The following is a 15277-nucleotide window of genomic DNA, read 5'->3' on the forward strand; positions in this document are numbered from 1 at the left end:
TAACACTCATGGTGTTCCTTGAGTGACGTCCTAATGAATGCTGGCCTTTTTGTATTTTGATTACTATTATTATTGTAAACCACCGGAGTGCATAGAAAGAAATTTAAGCGCACGGATACTCTTGCGGCACAAAGCTCAACTTTCATTCCAACAAATTAATTCGAACACAATCCTGATGGTTTATATGTTATTGTATCGTGTTGTATCAAGTTAAACACAACTGAACTGTGCACAGAAAATGTACAATAGTAGACAAACTGTTTAAGTCACAGGCTCATGTACAAGTTCAATTCAATAACACAAAACCAATTTCTTTAATCTTATCATTTGATTGTTGGTTGCATTAAGCCGTTCAAGCCACTTTATTCTGTTAGTTTTAGTAGGTTGTCTTTATACCTAAACAGCCAAGGCACATATTTTACATTAGAAAAAGATCACGGCACATCTCAAAAATGTCGCAAAAAGGAACAACAGTGCATAATGAAATATTGATGGAGATTTATTCACAAACTGATTTATTGGAAAATATGGGCCTGTTCAGTCAGTTGAGTTTCAACAGGTGGCTACAGCCATCTAGTGGACTATAGTGGAAGTGCATATGTTTTCGGCCTGAATTAAATATATATCAACCAAAATGGAATAATACATGTAGCTTTTATCAAACAATTAAATGCAGACACGTATATTCCAATTGAAATTAAAAAATGAAGTTGAAGACCATGTTTAATTCATAATATAACTAAACAGTTAAAACCGTAACCCGTACATTGTATTTATTACAACTAGAATTTCACATTCATGTATTCATTTCCCATGGTAAGGAAATACATGAATTACGGTATCATCTGATATGTAACTTTGGCACTTTTGACCTTTCAGAACGTTGAATGTGTTGTTTTTGTAATTGGGCTGGTTAGCCAGTAGAGGGAGCTAAACACCACTTGACGCAATGGCGCAACTGTTCGTACGGTTTTAGTGCGTGTTTAATGTAAAGCTGAGCAAGATGTGCAAAGGAGGATAACGTTTTTCACTGGCATGATTGTGTGCGTGATTGGTTTGAGTTCCAGATAGTCACAGCATTTGGGACGAACTAAATGTTTCAGTCATTCAAATTTTTGCTGTAAATTACAACGATTAAATTAGGTCAAATTGCAATCGAAGGCCAATAGAAACGTTCGTATTTCCATTTCTTGCTAAATGAGGAGGAAAAAAAACAAACAAAAAACGGAATTAACCTACATTTCCCAGGGTGCTTGTCTCTACCCGGACTCCGCCCTCTACTTTCCATAACTTCAGTTTGACAGATTTTTTGTTTTGCTGTGATTCGATGGCTTGTGGGCAGCTGTAGGATCAGCTCCCTCGTCCTGCACCACCCTACACCACCCTCTGCTTCCTCATCGTCCCCGAGAGACGAGAAATATACTTTTGACTCTTGTGGCGTTGTCGGCAAGATGTACATTGCTTCGTCGCGATCGGCGAGACTTTAGGAGGATATTTTTCCCCGAGGCGTCACTCGGAAGACTCCCACGTTTTCTTTTTCTTTTTTTTTTTCATCTCTCGACGGGGTGTTGGTACGGAGACTGGGAGGTCAGAGAGGTGGTTATCCTCGAGCTGTATTGCCGTCAAGTTGTTCCAGGGCGCGCTTACCAGACGAGGGCGGACAGGCGATGCCAACCGGCTATCAACGCTAACCCAGGCGGGGATTACCATGTGGATGCACATTATTTAGCACATTTCTCGAATTGCCTGCTTTTTAAAAGCACATCTTACTGGCCTCCAAGCACCAACACATAATGCAAACCTAAGGAGGTCTGAAGTCGGTAAGCTAGCTCTTATTGTCGATGCGATGTCGCATAAGCTAGGAGCACACAAGTTGGCCATGGAGGGGAACGTGCAGCAAAAAAACACTCCGCTAACTCGGGAGCTCACACGGATATTCAACAGCTACAACAAGCACTCCGCTCTGCTCAAGAAGAACCTCAAGGAGACCAATGCTTTCTTCCGGGAAATCAGACAGAACTACAGCAACGCGTGTGCATCAGCCATGAGCTCAGAGTCAGCGTCTCTGGAGGCAGGTGGGTCAACATCCTTCAGCATCCTTGCAAACGTTTCAAGCACCTATTGAGTTTGTCTTCGCCAGTTATTGTGGCAAATGATCTGATTTGTTGAAAATGGATCATTAACTCTGTACATCTATCTATGTTAGCGACGTATAGTGACAGGTAGACCAATTACACGCTCTTCCAGCAGGTGGCAGGGCAGAAGGTACAGTTAACCTGTATGCACCTGTTGATATTCATGCAGTGATGCCTTGAGATATGAGTACCTGAGTTGATTGTACAGCCTCATAGTATTTTTTGATAAATTAAAACTAAGCGTGACATGACACCTAATGAGTATTGTTATTTAATTATTGAAATTAGATTTTTTTTATGTTTATCTTTGATTGTTTTCATTTATGGTTTGTTCTATTGTCGTTTCAATTTCTTAGGCTCGTTTAGTTATGTTAATTATCTCTTCATTTCATTATTTTTGTCCCCCACCCTTCCGTTTTCAGATTGATTCCAAAAACATGCATGTAAATTTGATCAAAGGCTGACTTGTCCATAGGTGTGAGTGTGAATTGCTGTCTGAATGTGGCCTGTGATTTGTTGGCCGCCAATCCAGATCTTGCCTACCTGTGCCAAAAAGTCTATTTATTTAATTTTTTGGTCAATTAGATTGCCCATGTGAGCTCCGTTGTGACCAATTTAGTAATTTCCTACAGACGTGATGTGACGTATTGTGATTACGAGATAATGACTTCAAAAGATATTCATTTTCAAATGATGAATGAATGAACGTGTGTGTATAAAGACTAGCACTTGCTGATATCATACTCACCCAAAAGACCGACACAACTTTCTTCAGCTTGTACTGAACAGTCCTGAACATTAGATGAGTCATACACAACAGAAAGCATGGGATAATGCTCCCTTTCATGCAAGCAGCCAAGCACGTGTCCTCACTTTACAAAACGCGAGATTCATCCTGCCTTACATATCTCGACATAAATTTGCACCACATGATGTCAAGCGATTGTTTCTACTATTTAGTCTGCTTGCTTCAGTCGCGTCTATGAAGCTTGACATTGCAATGCGTGGACCGCCTTTAAGATTTGATGTGCTCTTTTAGCTTCAGCAATGCATACAAATTCCAAGTAATGTAGCCAAGCAGACAAATTTGTAGTCTTGTGCTTATGTAACTGAAAGTGCTGAGTCACGCTGACGCTTAAGTCAGCATGGTGGAAACTGGACAACGTTGACTTTTATGGCATCATTTACATGGGGATCCTGCAAAATTCCACTGTAATTCCACGTGGCAGTATCTGATTATTAATTATGGTTAAATCAGCCTTGGTTTTTTATCCCCACAGGGCAATTGAGCTGCATCGCTTTCCCCAGCCACGAAGAAGAGTTCCTGCGCAACACGGTGGGCGCTGCCCCATACATCCTGGTGCTGGGCCAGAACTGCACCGCCCGCTACCAGCTGCTCAATTGCCTGCTAGGAGAGAGACTGCTGCCGCTGGGCCCCGAGGCCGGCGAGCCTTGCGGAGGCGTCCAGGGCACCCCGTGCAAGAGGCGCAAGTTGTGTTTCACCCATGGGAGACAGACGCGACTCAGTTTGGCGCTGCCCGGCCAATACGAGCTGGTGCACCAGTTGGCGGCCAACCGCGGCCGTTGGGATACGGTGCCCCGTGAAGACTTGGAGATCCACGAGGAATGCGAAGACCCGGCGCACAGGCTCGCCGAGCTGGAAATCACCCTGCATCACCCTTTACTTCAGGTAGGTTGTCAAGAACACAATCTGCAACATTCCCTTTACTGTTGCAAATCAAATGAACTGGCTTAAAAAAATCTCATTAGATTTGATTAGCGTTATCTTGAAAAAGTCAATATTTCAAGAATGTTTGGGATTTTTCACTTTGCAAGCAATGGGTTCAATTCAATGGCTCTTTGAAGAGTTGGACTTTTTCTTTTAAAGTGCATTTGATGTCAAACAAAAGCTTTGTGTGCGTTTCAATTAGCTCTAGCCTCAAAACCTTTTTTTTTTTTCTCCGAATAAATCTTTTCCGGGACTGACTGTCGGCATCCAAAAATCTTAACCCCTGTTGGCAGCATTTGAACAACTGTCGTACGTTTGTTTACCTGAGTGTAATAAAACAAAACAAACAAAAAAAGATTCACTCTGAGTACACGTGTCAGAGTAAACATGAAAATAAATATCAATAATGCACCGTGGACTGTGCAGTCTAACTTTGCCAACAACTGCAGAAAATTGCATATGCACTCACTCTTTGAGGCAACGGACAAGAAAGGGGGAGGGGTGTGCCCGGAAGGTGAGTCTTTTCTCACTAGACTGATAATCCTCTCAAATAGCTGACGATGGGATATACACTAACGCTATAAAAAGTCTACACACCCCTGTTTTCCGATATGGAAAAATACATCATCTCAAAACTTTATTTGACCCAAAATGCATTTATTTGACACCCCCACCAAACCCACCCACCCCCCCAAAAAAATAGGACAAAGTGGTGCACACCTCTCATAAAAGCTGAAAATCCAAATGAGCTGGGAAAGGGAGTAAATCGATTTTAGGACAGTCGTTGCTCAGTCACGTGTGAGGCGGAAATTTTTTGTCATCCACTCGCTCCCAAAAATTCCCTCATGTCAAACTCCGAGACGCCAGGCCTGGTACCTGCCTCAGGGCAGCCCAGCCGCCTAACCCCCTTACGTAATGCTGCTGGTCTGGTGCGATTCACATGACTAGGGGGGAAAAGAAAATCCCCAACCCCCCCTTTGCTATGGAAAAAGTTACCATAGATACAACTGAATCCTTGCCATCTGGAAAAAATGTTTTATAACAGTGCAGCATGAAAATTGTCATGGTGCAAATTGCCGGATATAATCGGCATTCTTCGCCTTAGGGACTTAACGACGAAAAATAAGCGGAAACTCAGAAATAGTTTTTATCATTATTCATAATCACATGTTGCTTCAAATACAAGATCCCTTATTTGGATCATGGCTAATCTTCGCTTTGATATATTTTATCAGAGATTCAGAATAACATTCTGATTTTGCGTATTTGAAGTTGATGAATGTTGTCAGCCGCCGCTGATGGAAGGTGTGGACGATTTTCACGCGCCAGTTCATGAGCACATGTTCCTTCTTAGGGACTAAAGCAGCCTGAGGTTTCTGCTCAATGAAAGAGAGATTAGTGTTTGGGTCAGTGTTGCAAAAGGTACAGAATCTCTCTGCTCACTGTGGCATTCACACACTGCTGCCACACGCGCAGACACTTGCTAATTAGTTAGTCGTCCTCGTCCCAGCACGTTTCTATTTCGGGACCCAAAGGACAAAGGGTGCAAATCTGTCACCATGTTTCTTTTGAAGGCACATAACCTGTCAGCGCTCCACGAATTCACACAAGGCCTCAGACTTGTTAACAGATGCCTCCGACTTTCATGCTGTTAAAATCGAGTCGTCTTGTTTCTTAAAGCGCTCGATTATCTTATTGGGTCATATTGCAAGAGAAAATAAATACTCCCTTCAGCCTATGGCTGTTACTAAAAAATCTATTTTGAATCGATTATCCTATAGATGAATCCAAATATAAGTGATAAGTACGCCTCTGCTAATAACAGTTTACTAATGTTCATGCATATTAACTCAATATTCACTCCAAAGAAAATATTTTCAAATTCATTTTTTTGGCTCGACTGCTTTTATAGGTCAACTTAGCTGGATTTGTTTCCCCCAAGCCTTAATAAAAGCCAGTCACACTGACTTTCTCGCAGGGTCTTTCTTGAAATCAACAGAGTCAAAACACTGTATTGATCTGAATGCTTGCTTGCAGGCTATCTTTGTTTCAGAAAGGCGGCTCAGTTTGTGTTTCTTGGTGACGGGACTGACTGTCTCCTTTGTGTTGCTATGTCTGCCCCTTTCCATCACGACCTCCCTCCCAAGCTCGTTTTTGTTATTTAGTCATTCAAGGGTCAGACAAATCGACAGAACATATTAGTCATCGATACAACATGAATTCACAGTGAAAACAGTCACATTCTATGAAGTTCCATTTATTGTGAACGTTTTTATCGTGAAAATTATGTCTCATGGAGACGTAAATATAGAATTAAAAACCCTGAAAAGCTAAATATGCATTGGATGTCCTCATTTTGCACTCCACTCCCTTGCCAAAGAAGATAATCTTGTTCTTTAGCTGCGTGTTTACTGACATGGGCTTTGTTGGAGGCTTGTCACTCAAATGACTTCTTAATGTCAAACGGTGAGTCATAAAATGACAGTAAGCTAAAAGAATGTAATATGGGTGTGTCATCACACACATGATGCACATACCATAACATTTTCATTTATTTCATTCTGTTTTTATTTGATATCTTAGAATTGCAGCTAAAACAAACCCCATAAAAAAATAATAGACTACACATATCTTGTGTTTTTATTTTATTATTATTTTTATGCACATGTTTGATCGACTGCCGCAAATGAATTTTGCCTGTAAAAACAAACAATACGCTTAAAGGTGTTTGAAATATCATCATCATTTTCCTTCGTCCAACGAGCGGTGCTAGCCACCAATTAGCTTGCGAGCTAACAGCTTTGAGAATGTCTGTGCTTTTCTGGCTGTCATTTTACTTGTATTTGCAAATGATCCTGAAATGTTTGTGTTTCATCATCAGGAAGCAAAGGTCATGGTGGTGCCATGTGCAAGCGTCCAGCCCATGGAGGAGGCCTTAGAAGACTGCACTCGGAATGTGATTCCAATCATACTGTACGCCATCAAGGAGGACTCCTTAAGCACAGATCAAGTGGCCGAACTTTGGAAAGTCAAAGAGATGCTCTCCTTTCCCATCTGTTTCATCCGCCTGCCCGACACCATGCCCGCAGCCTCGCCGGAGCCCAGTCGCCGCCCGGACAAGGAGAAGGAACGGGAGAAGAGCGCCCTCCATAAACAGCTTCTCTCCCTTGACTTTCTTAGTGGCCCGACGGGAAATTGCTCCTGCGGAGCGCCCTCGCAAATGCCCACCCCGGGCGCCAAGCCGCAAAGCATGCTCGGGGAAGCTTTCGAAAGACTCCACAGGCTGCTGGTGCCTTTCACTCGCCAGGTGCTTCAAAACCAACAGGTGGAGGCTGCCAGCCTGCTCAACGGGCTCCACTGTCGCTCCTTGGATCTTTTCATCAATCAGGTCAGATAAGTTGCGCCTTATGATTTATTAGTGGCGGTCCTTCAAGAGCTTGTCTTTAAAATTTGCAAGAACCAAACACGAAGTAGCGTGTCTCCTTCCCGCTCCTTCTCGCCCCCTGCAGGCCTTCGACATGCAGAGAGACCTGCAAATAACCCCCCGTAGGCTGGAATACACCCGTGAGAAAGAGGGGGAATTGTTCACCTCCCTCATGGCGATTGCGAACCGCAAACAAGAGGAGATGAAGGAAATGATTGTGGAGACACTCGGCAGCATGAAAGAGCAATTGCTTGAAGATGCTGCCAATCTAGAATTTGCGGGTGAGTTAGTTTGCACCAGGTAAGTTATGAAAAGCACATCTTGTCCTCATGTTAGCAGTCTCATAAAAATAACTTGCAATATCACAGTTTGTTTGCCTATTGCACGTCTTTTTTTCTGTGATAAAAAAAATGTCTAGCGTGGCCATCTTGGCGGACTGCAGTACGGGTCCGGACTGAGCCAAGGTCTCATGTGGATCCAAGGTTGCTTGCCGTTAAATAAAGATAAAGTACCGTATGTGTGCTGTCACATGAACTTTTTTTTCCACTCCCAATCCACTGTCACAGACTGTAAGATATCTTGTGATCACGTGACCAAAATGAGCCAATCAAAACCGTTGACGAGATTTGGGGGATTTTCTATATACTATATGTTACCGTTTTTCATTCTAAATGTATGAAAGAATATTATTTGTTTTACCAGTGAGTGTTTCGCTGTTGGACAATGGAAAAACTTTGCCCTATAATAGGGTGGTTGTGACATGGCAGACTAATCCTCTCAGGTATCCTGGAGGAAAATGCCATTACTAGCTGCCATATTTTTTTCCTAGAGAGGAAGGTGGATGTAGTAAGATCAGAAGAGAAAAAAAACATGAGCTTGCTGTTTTCTAGCATACCTAACCTCTCAATGGTCAAACATAATCACTTGTGCTGGTTGCCTTCTATTTTTTTTTCATGTTCATTTTATATAAAAATATCTTTAATATTGTAAGCCATTCTAAAAAGTTTCACTGCATTTAAGTATGCTCTTTTTTTTTTTTTCCCCCTTTGACCGCAGACATAATCGTAACAACCAACGGCGAGCCGGTGACCTCAAAGGAGATCAAATCTTGCATCCACCAGATCCAGGAGCTGATTGTGTTGCGTCTGAATCAAGCCGTGGCCAACAAACTCATCAGTTCTGTGGACTATTTGAGAGAAAGTTTCGTCGGGACACTGGAGCGATGTCTCAGCAGTCTGGAGAAGTCCCACATCGAATCGTCCGCACACATCACCTCCAATCACCTCAAACAGGTGTGCACATCACAGAAGAACAATCAAAAAAGAATCATGGATGATTGAAATGAATTTATATTGTGAATTCTCCTTTTTCTGTGCATCTGTTGTAGTTATTAAACGCCGCCTATCACGTTGAGGTCACGTTTCATTCAGGATCCTCCGTCACGCGACTCGTCTGGGAGCAAATCAAACAGGTAAATTAAAGAATCCAGTATTTTCCTTGACATGGGTATCGGTGCCTTCTGAGTGATTATCTGCCCCCCTCCCAGATCATCCACAGGATAACGTTTGTGAACCCGCCTGCCATCTCGCACGAGTGGAAGCGCAAAGTGGCCCAGGATGCTATCGAAAGTCTCAGCGCCGCCAAACTGGCCCGAAGCATCTGCTCCCAGTTCAGAACCCGTCTCAACAGCTCCCATGAGGCCTTTGCGGCGTCCCTGCGCCAGGTTTACTTTGTTCCTTTACCTCAAATACGACAAATCACTTGGCATATTTATTTATGGGGAGAACAAAGGATCAAACAAACTGCATCTTACTAACATTGTGAAGTCTTTCAATGAATCTAAAAATGGTTGTGACAATCTTGTCTTTGCCCCCCCTTCACCAAAGATGAGGACCTAAAAGCAGAACAGATTTTGTCATTTGACTGTCATAAGCATTCAAAAAAAATCACGTGTTCATTATAGCTCGTTATACCATTAAGTCACCCAGCGATCAATTATGAAGATCCAGCATCCATGTAAGTCATCATTTGTTTCGCATCACTTGTGGCTCATGAAGTCCTCTGCAATGATTGAATTGATTCAAAAGCGGATCTTGAATGGCCTGCCAAAAGCTATCGTCACATGAGGCACCGTTGTTGCTCTTTAACAATGTCACGATGCTTCAACACACATTTGACAAATGGACATTTTGGCACATTTGACCCCCTAGGAGATGTCGAGGGAACTGAAGCCAAGTCTTCAAGAACTGATATTGTCATTGTTAGTAAGAGCAGAAAATCAACCTGAGGTATGTCAGTCATATCCTGCATGCTATCATGGAGGTGTAGGAAATCACACTTAAGTTGCTTTAATCAGCAACTACAATTTGTGAGCTTGACAGAGAGGAAGGAAAACTTTAGCGTCGCTCCGTAACGGGGTCTGCTTTACCTCTGATGCGATTCAAAAGCAACTTTTTTTTTTGTCATTTCAAAGAGAAAAAAATTCAAGAATGATTATATTGCCTTGAATGATGAAAGATTTGTCATTGGGGTTGTGCAAACATGGCTGAGATCCAGTGGCGGTGTGAACTTGGCTTTAAGGCCGCTCTCATGCCAACCCTGTGGGTCTTGCTGTAAGACGAATGAGTGCACAAACCTGCAGGAGGGAATTTATGAAAAGGGATGCTTGGATAAACATTGATTCACAGTGGCAAAAAAATGAGCCCCGTAAGTTTGTGTTGGCGAGGGAAGTCGCATAAATTAATTTGACAAATGACGACGACGTCAGGGAGGTCAATGCTGCTTGCCAGTGAAAAATGGGGAGGCCGTGGTGATGGAGTTACAATGAATTTGTTTGATAAAAGGAGCCGACCAGCCGGGCCACCAAACGTGGTTAATCTTTTGTTCCCAAAACGAACTGGAGGGGTTGATGAATGAAAGTCGCAATGACAAAGACCGACTTGTGAACGCTAACCATGAGGCATTTTGTGCCTGTGGGATTGCAGCTGGAAGAAGGCCACACGGGGCGATTGGAGCGCACAGAGGACTTGTGGCTGCGTGTGAGGAAAGACCACGCCCCACGGCTGGCACGCCTCTCGCTGGAAAGCCGCTCCCTCCGAGACGTGCTGCTACATGGTGAGCTTTGGATTTTTTTTTTAAATTCAGTGAGTTTTAGTTTTGAGACACGTTTTTGGGAAAATGCTTTGTTTGAATTTATTTTTTTTATTTTTTATTTATGGAGTGTTTGTGACAAAAAAAGTCATGAATTCATGCATAATGAAATGAAGTCAACTACAATTCTCAAATGACAGTTTGACAATACTGAAATTAAATAAATTAGAAAGGAACACTCACGTATGATATTGATTGACGAAAAATTTTTTGCTAGTAACTTTGCCTGCCTAAAGCTTTTAAACTAACCCTAACCCATCTTGTGAATGTCACATGACCAAACCCAGAAAATAGGTCAGCTGTGATTGGTTGTTACTTTAGCCATTAGGCACGGTGATGTCATTTTCAGTCAACAAGTGGCAAAATGGCCGCCCGATCAGATGGATAAAAATGGGTGGATTTTGCTGCTTAAGTCATATTCCACAAACGCAATATTAATTTGAGTGCTGTGTTTGGACTTATGGTTCCACTTAGAGCATGTTATTTTAAAGAAATCTTTTGACTTGACATCCACTTTCATATTTGTGTGTTTTTTACGTGTAACTGATCACAATTGTCTTTCAACAGGCAAACCAAAGATTGGCCGTGAGCTGGGCCGTGGCCAGTACGGAGTTGTGTACTTGTGCGACAGCTGGGGAGGCCGCTATCCATGTGCCTTAAAGTCTGTGGTGCCACCAGATGATAAACACTGGAACGATCTGGCTTTGGAGTTTCACTACACAAGGTGCATGAGTAACATCTCGCTGAATACCCACAAGTCCAAATTTCCTTTGGAATTAAGCCATTTAAAAGCAGCTCTTCACATCATGTGATAAATGCCCCTGCACTACAATTCTTTCTAAGAATTCCCATTTTGGACTGTTGATGCTTTTCTGAGAACACAAGTGTATTGTACCAAGTGTCTTCCTAGCACGTGTTTGCTTGAAGTATCACAAAGCAGAGGAATGCGAGGCCAGCGCGAGCCGGACTGAGCACAGATCAGTGACACCGAATAACACGATGTGCTCAGGTCGCTGCCCAAGCACGAGCGGCTCGTCGACCTGCACGGTTCCGTTATCGACCACACGTACGGGGAAGGCTCCAGCATTGCCGTGCTGCTCATCATGGAGCGGCTGCACAGAGACCTCTACACCGGCCTCAAGGTGACAATGACACACTGCTGCTGCATCGGAGCCATGACAAACGTTTTCCGTGCAGCAATCATGGGCCGTAAACTGGTTTCGTACAAAGCAATATTTTGAGTAACAGCAATAGAAATGTAATAGTTCTTGTTTATTTCCATTGAATGAGTCAGTCTCATCTTGCGGTAATGGGAGACAATGAAACTCCAAGTGTACTACTAATTGTTTCCAGGCGGTGTCATTTCAGAAAATCTTATAAAATTGGATATTCTACTTTTTCTGGGGGAGTGTCGAAGGCTACTTGCCTTATTTGCGAGGTTGTCGAAACATCACACAGAGTGAGCTCGATGTGTGACAATCACATGTATCCTAAGTAGGATCCCCTGAAATGCAGAGTTTCTTTTCCTTGGAATTGTAAGGCTCTTCCTCACGCTTACAATTTGGCCTTCTTTCTTTCTCTTCATAGAATTCAATGACGATTGTTTTTTTTATGATTTTTGCTTGCTTGTAGGCTTTTCTTTTTCTTCTGTTTTTTTCTACAAGCATATCACATGTGCGATACTAAATGTCCCACAAACCAGTACCAGTTTAATTTCTTTTTGTTGAATTGATGAAGTTTTTTTTTTTAATTAAACTTTGGTTTTGATGGACTTGTGTGACAGTTGCAACAGGCCAGAAGAAATGATTTTATGCTTTTATGATTCTGATTTGTTCTCTTGGAAATTTATTAGGTTTTTTATAGTCACTCATTCATTTGAGCAAAGTAACATTATTTTAATGTGTGCCTGTTTTTTATTTTGTGTGTGTGTTCATGTCAGGCTGGTTTGTCACTGAGGGAGAGGTTGCAGATCGCGCTGGACGTTGTGGAGGGGATCCGCTTCCTGCACAGTCAGGGCCTTTTGCACAGAGACATAAAGCTAAAAAATGTTCTGGTAGGTGCAAACAAGATCAACTTGTAACATTTGATTTGCTATTTTTAGAAACAGATGTCAGAATCTATTTTCTGCTTTTATTCAACTGCACACTGGTCCAATTGTTTTGTATTGTGTAATTTAAACACAACAACAAAATGTATTAGAGATGTGCCTGGAGGACTTGGTGGTGTGACATCTGCGTGCGAGTGTCTGGCTGTGAACTGTGGGCCACTGCAGCTTCTGCGAGTGTGTTCATTGTGTTTACTGTCCTACCTTCCTTCCTTCCCGCCATATTGAAGCTGGACAAGCAAAACCGTGCTAAGATCACCGACCTAGGCTTCTGTAAACCAGAAGCCATGATGTCCGGCAGCATTGTCGGAACGCCCATCCACATGGCACCAGAGCTGTTTACAGGTATCGTGAACATACAAATAACATGCAAGCCCCTGTTAATGACTCCTCATCACTATGACCGCTCCTCACAGGGAAGTATGACAACTCTGTCGATGTCTACGCCTTCGGGATCCTCTTCTGGTACCTGTGCACCGGTTCCGTTAAACTCCCGGACGCCTTTGAAAAATGCTCCAGCAAGGATCAACTGTGGAATAACGTCAAAAAAGGTGATCAAGTGCTCAATAGATTGATTGATTGATTGATTGATTGATATCTTTATTTCGAACATCCAAAACAAAAAAAGAAAAACAAAAAAACAAAAACAAATAACACTCTAAAGTGCCACATAAGTCCATACAAAACAAACAAACAAAAAAATAAACCAACAGATGGATGATGATTAAAAGGTTATTTAGGAAAGCGGCTGGTTTGGTCACTTTTGAACCCGTACGGTGTCCAGGTGCCCGACCCGAACGCTTGTCCTCGTTCGATGAGGAGTGCTGGCAGCTGATGGAGGCCTGCTGGAACGGCGACCCTTCCCAGCGGCCCCTACTCGGCATCGTGGAGCCCGGCCTTCAAAGCATCATGGTCCGTCTGTGCAGCTACGGCTCGGAGCAAAAAAGCAGCAGCCTGGAGGACTCGAACTGAAAGCACTCCCGACAAACTAACGCACACGCCCCTGGGATCGTGGTCATCATCCGTGTTTTTTGTTGTTGTTGTTGTTGTTGTTGTTGTTGTATTTATGAACGGATGCTCGATGGCCACAATTTGTGACTCATGACGATGTACTTCTTGTTCACATGTGGGATTTATGTAATTTATAAGGGGATACAGATGTTTGCAAAGATGTGTTTTACTGTTTATTTGTATAGAGGTCCTCCACTTTGTCATGCTAACCACCACTCATTCACAGAAAATGGTACTAGATGCAACTTTTAAATGTCGTTCGTTACAAGTGTTGTGCACAAAAAAAATGTAAGATACATTTTAGCTCATATTTAATGTCTGCATCTACACAAACACCTTTTTTTAAATAAAAGGATCTGTTACAAGTCAGATGTTATTGCGATTGAAATACTTTTACAGGCTCTTTGTCATGTGACAGCCAACATTCAACAGATATTTTCTTTGTTTGTGTTTTCCACTGGAACAAATGAATATACTGCAAGTGTTATTCTTTTCTCCCCCATTCCTTTTCTGTTAAGCTCCCACTGACTATTTCTAATTTGTTGATCTAAGTGGTTATGTAGCAAAAAAAACCCTAAGATGCAGCACATGTGGATATACGTCGGTCAGGGGTCGGAGGTGAGCAAAGCTCGTGAGAAGCTGACCTCAAGATCAAAGGTTAAATCCTTCTGCAGAGGAAAAAATAGAACTTGGTTTGATAACTTGTTCTATTTAAAGTTTAAAGGGTTTTGTTAAGCCTTAAACATGCAAAACTCCCAAATTGCTCAACAATTCATTTCAACTGCAACAAAAACAAAATGTGGCTTATAATTTTCACTTGGCAAAGAAATTGATTGTAGGGACTTGCTTTTATATTCGCCAATTAAAACATAAAAATCAGACATTTGGTTAACTGCTTTATATGACAATATGTATGTTTTACATTGTTATATGAGTTGGTGTCCCACAAAATAACAAATGTCGGCATAACGAATTTTTTTTCTCCTTTTATTCAAACACAAACACATTCGGTATAATACCATCAACTACAATCCAGCAAATACAAAATTAAAACATCAATGTCGGCATAACGTGTGTCTGCTGGCATAGCAGCAACGCTGTCTGTCACTCACTCGTGAATCTTCACGAACGAACCTGAAAATGGTGTACCTAATAGAGTGTCCGAATGACGTCACAGATCAAACAGTCAATCAGAAAGTGGGGGTGAGGGCGGGTGTGGCACTTTTCACTTTCATTTAAGCTTTGACCATGATTTTTCCCTAATGAAGTGGCCTATTAGGAACACCAAAAAATGGCGGTGTACCTAATAGAGTGTCCGAGTGACGTCACAGATCAAACAGCCAATCAGAAAGTGGGGGTGAGGGCGGGTGTGGCACTTTTCACTTTCCGTGAAGCTTTGACCATGATTTTTCCCTAATGAAGTGACCTGTGATTAGGTACACCTGAAAATGGCGGTGTACCTAATAGAGTGTCCGAGTGACGTCACAGATCAAACAGCCAATCAGAAAGTGGGGGTGAGGGCGGGTGTGGCACTTTTCACTTTCATTTAAGCTTTGACCATGATTTTTCCCTAATAAAGTGGCCTGTTATTAGGAACACCTGAAAATGGCGGTGTACTTAATAGAGTGTCCGAATGACGTCACAGATCAAACAGCCAATCAGAAAGTGGGGGTGAGGGCGGGTGTGGCACTTTTCACTTTCAGTTAAGCTTTGACCATGATTTT

At 42.4% G+C, this 15277-nt stretch overlaps 1 protein-coding gene across 1 annotated transcript; it reads left to right on the plus strand.

The window, feature by feature from the left end:
* Window positions 1-1269: 1269 nt before the first annotated feature.
* dstyk (dual serine/threonine and tyrosine protein kinase) lies at window positions 1270-13922 on the plus strand. Its single transcript, XM_037252923.1, has 14 exons — window positions 1270-2075; window positions 3416-3825; window positions 6746-7252; window positions 7374-7569; window positions 8345-8580; window positions 8676-8759; window positions 8835-9011; window positions 10273-10402; window positions 11006-11162; window positions 11448-11580; window positions 12378-12491; window positions 12773-12887; window positions 12959-13093; window positions 13327-13922. The coding sequence occupies exons 1-14, from the start codon at window positions 1847-1849 to the stop codon at window positions 13512-13514; spliced, it is 2811 nt and encodes a 936-aa protein (XP_037108818.1). The 5' UTR covers window positions 1270-1846; the 3' UTR covers window positions 13515-13922.
* The last annotated feature ends 1355 nt before the right edge of the window (window positions 13923-15277 follow it).

Source organism: Syngnathus acus, chromosome 5 (assembly GCF_901709675.1).
Source record: "Syngnathus acus chromosome 5, fSynAcu1.2, whole genome shotgun sequence".
NCBI lineage: Eukaryota > Metazoa > Chordata > Actinopteri > Syngnathiformes > Syngnathidae > Syngnathus > Syngnathus acus.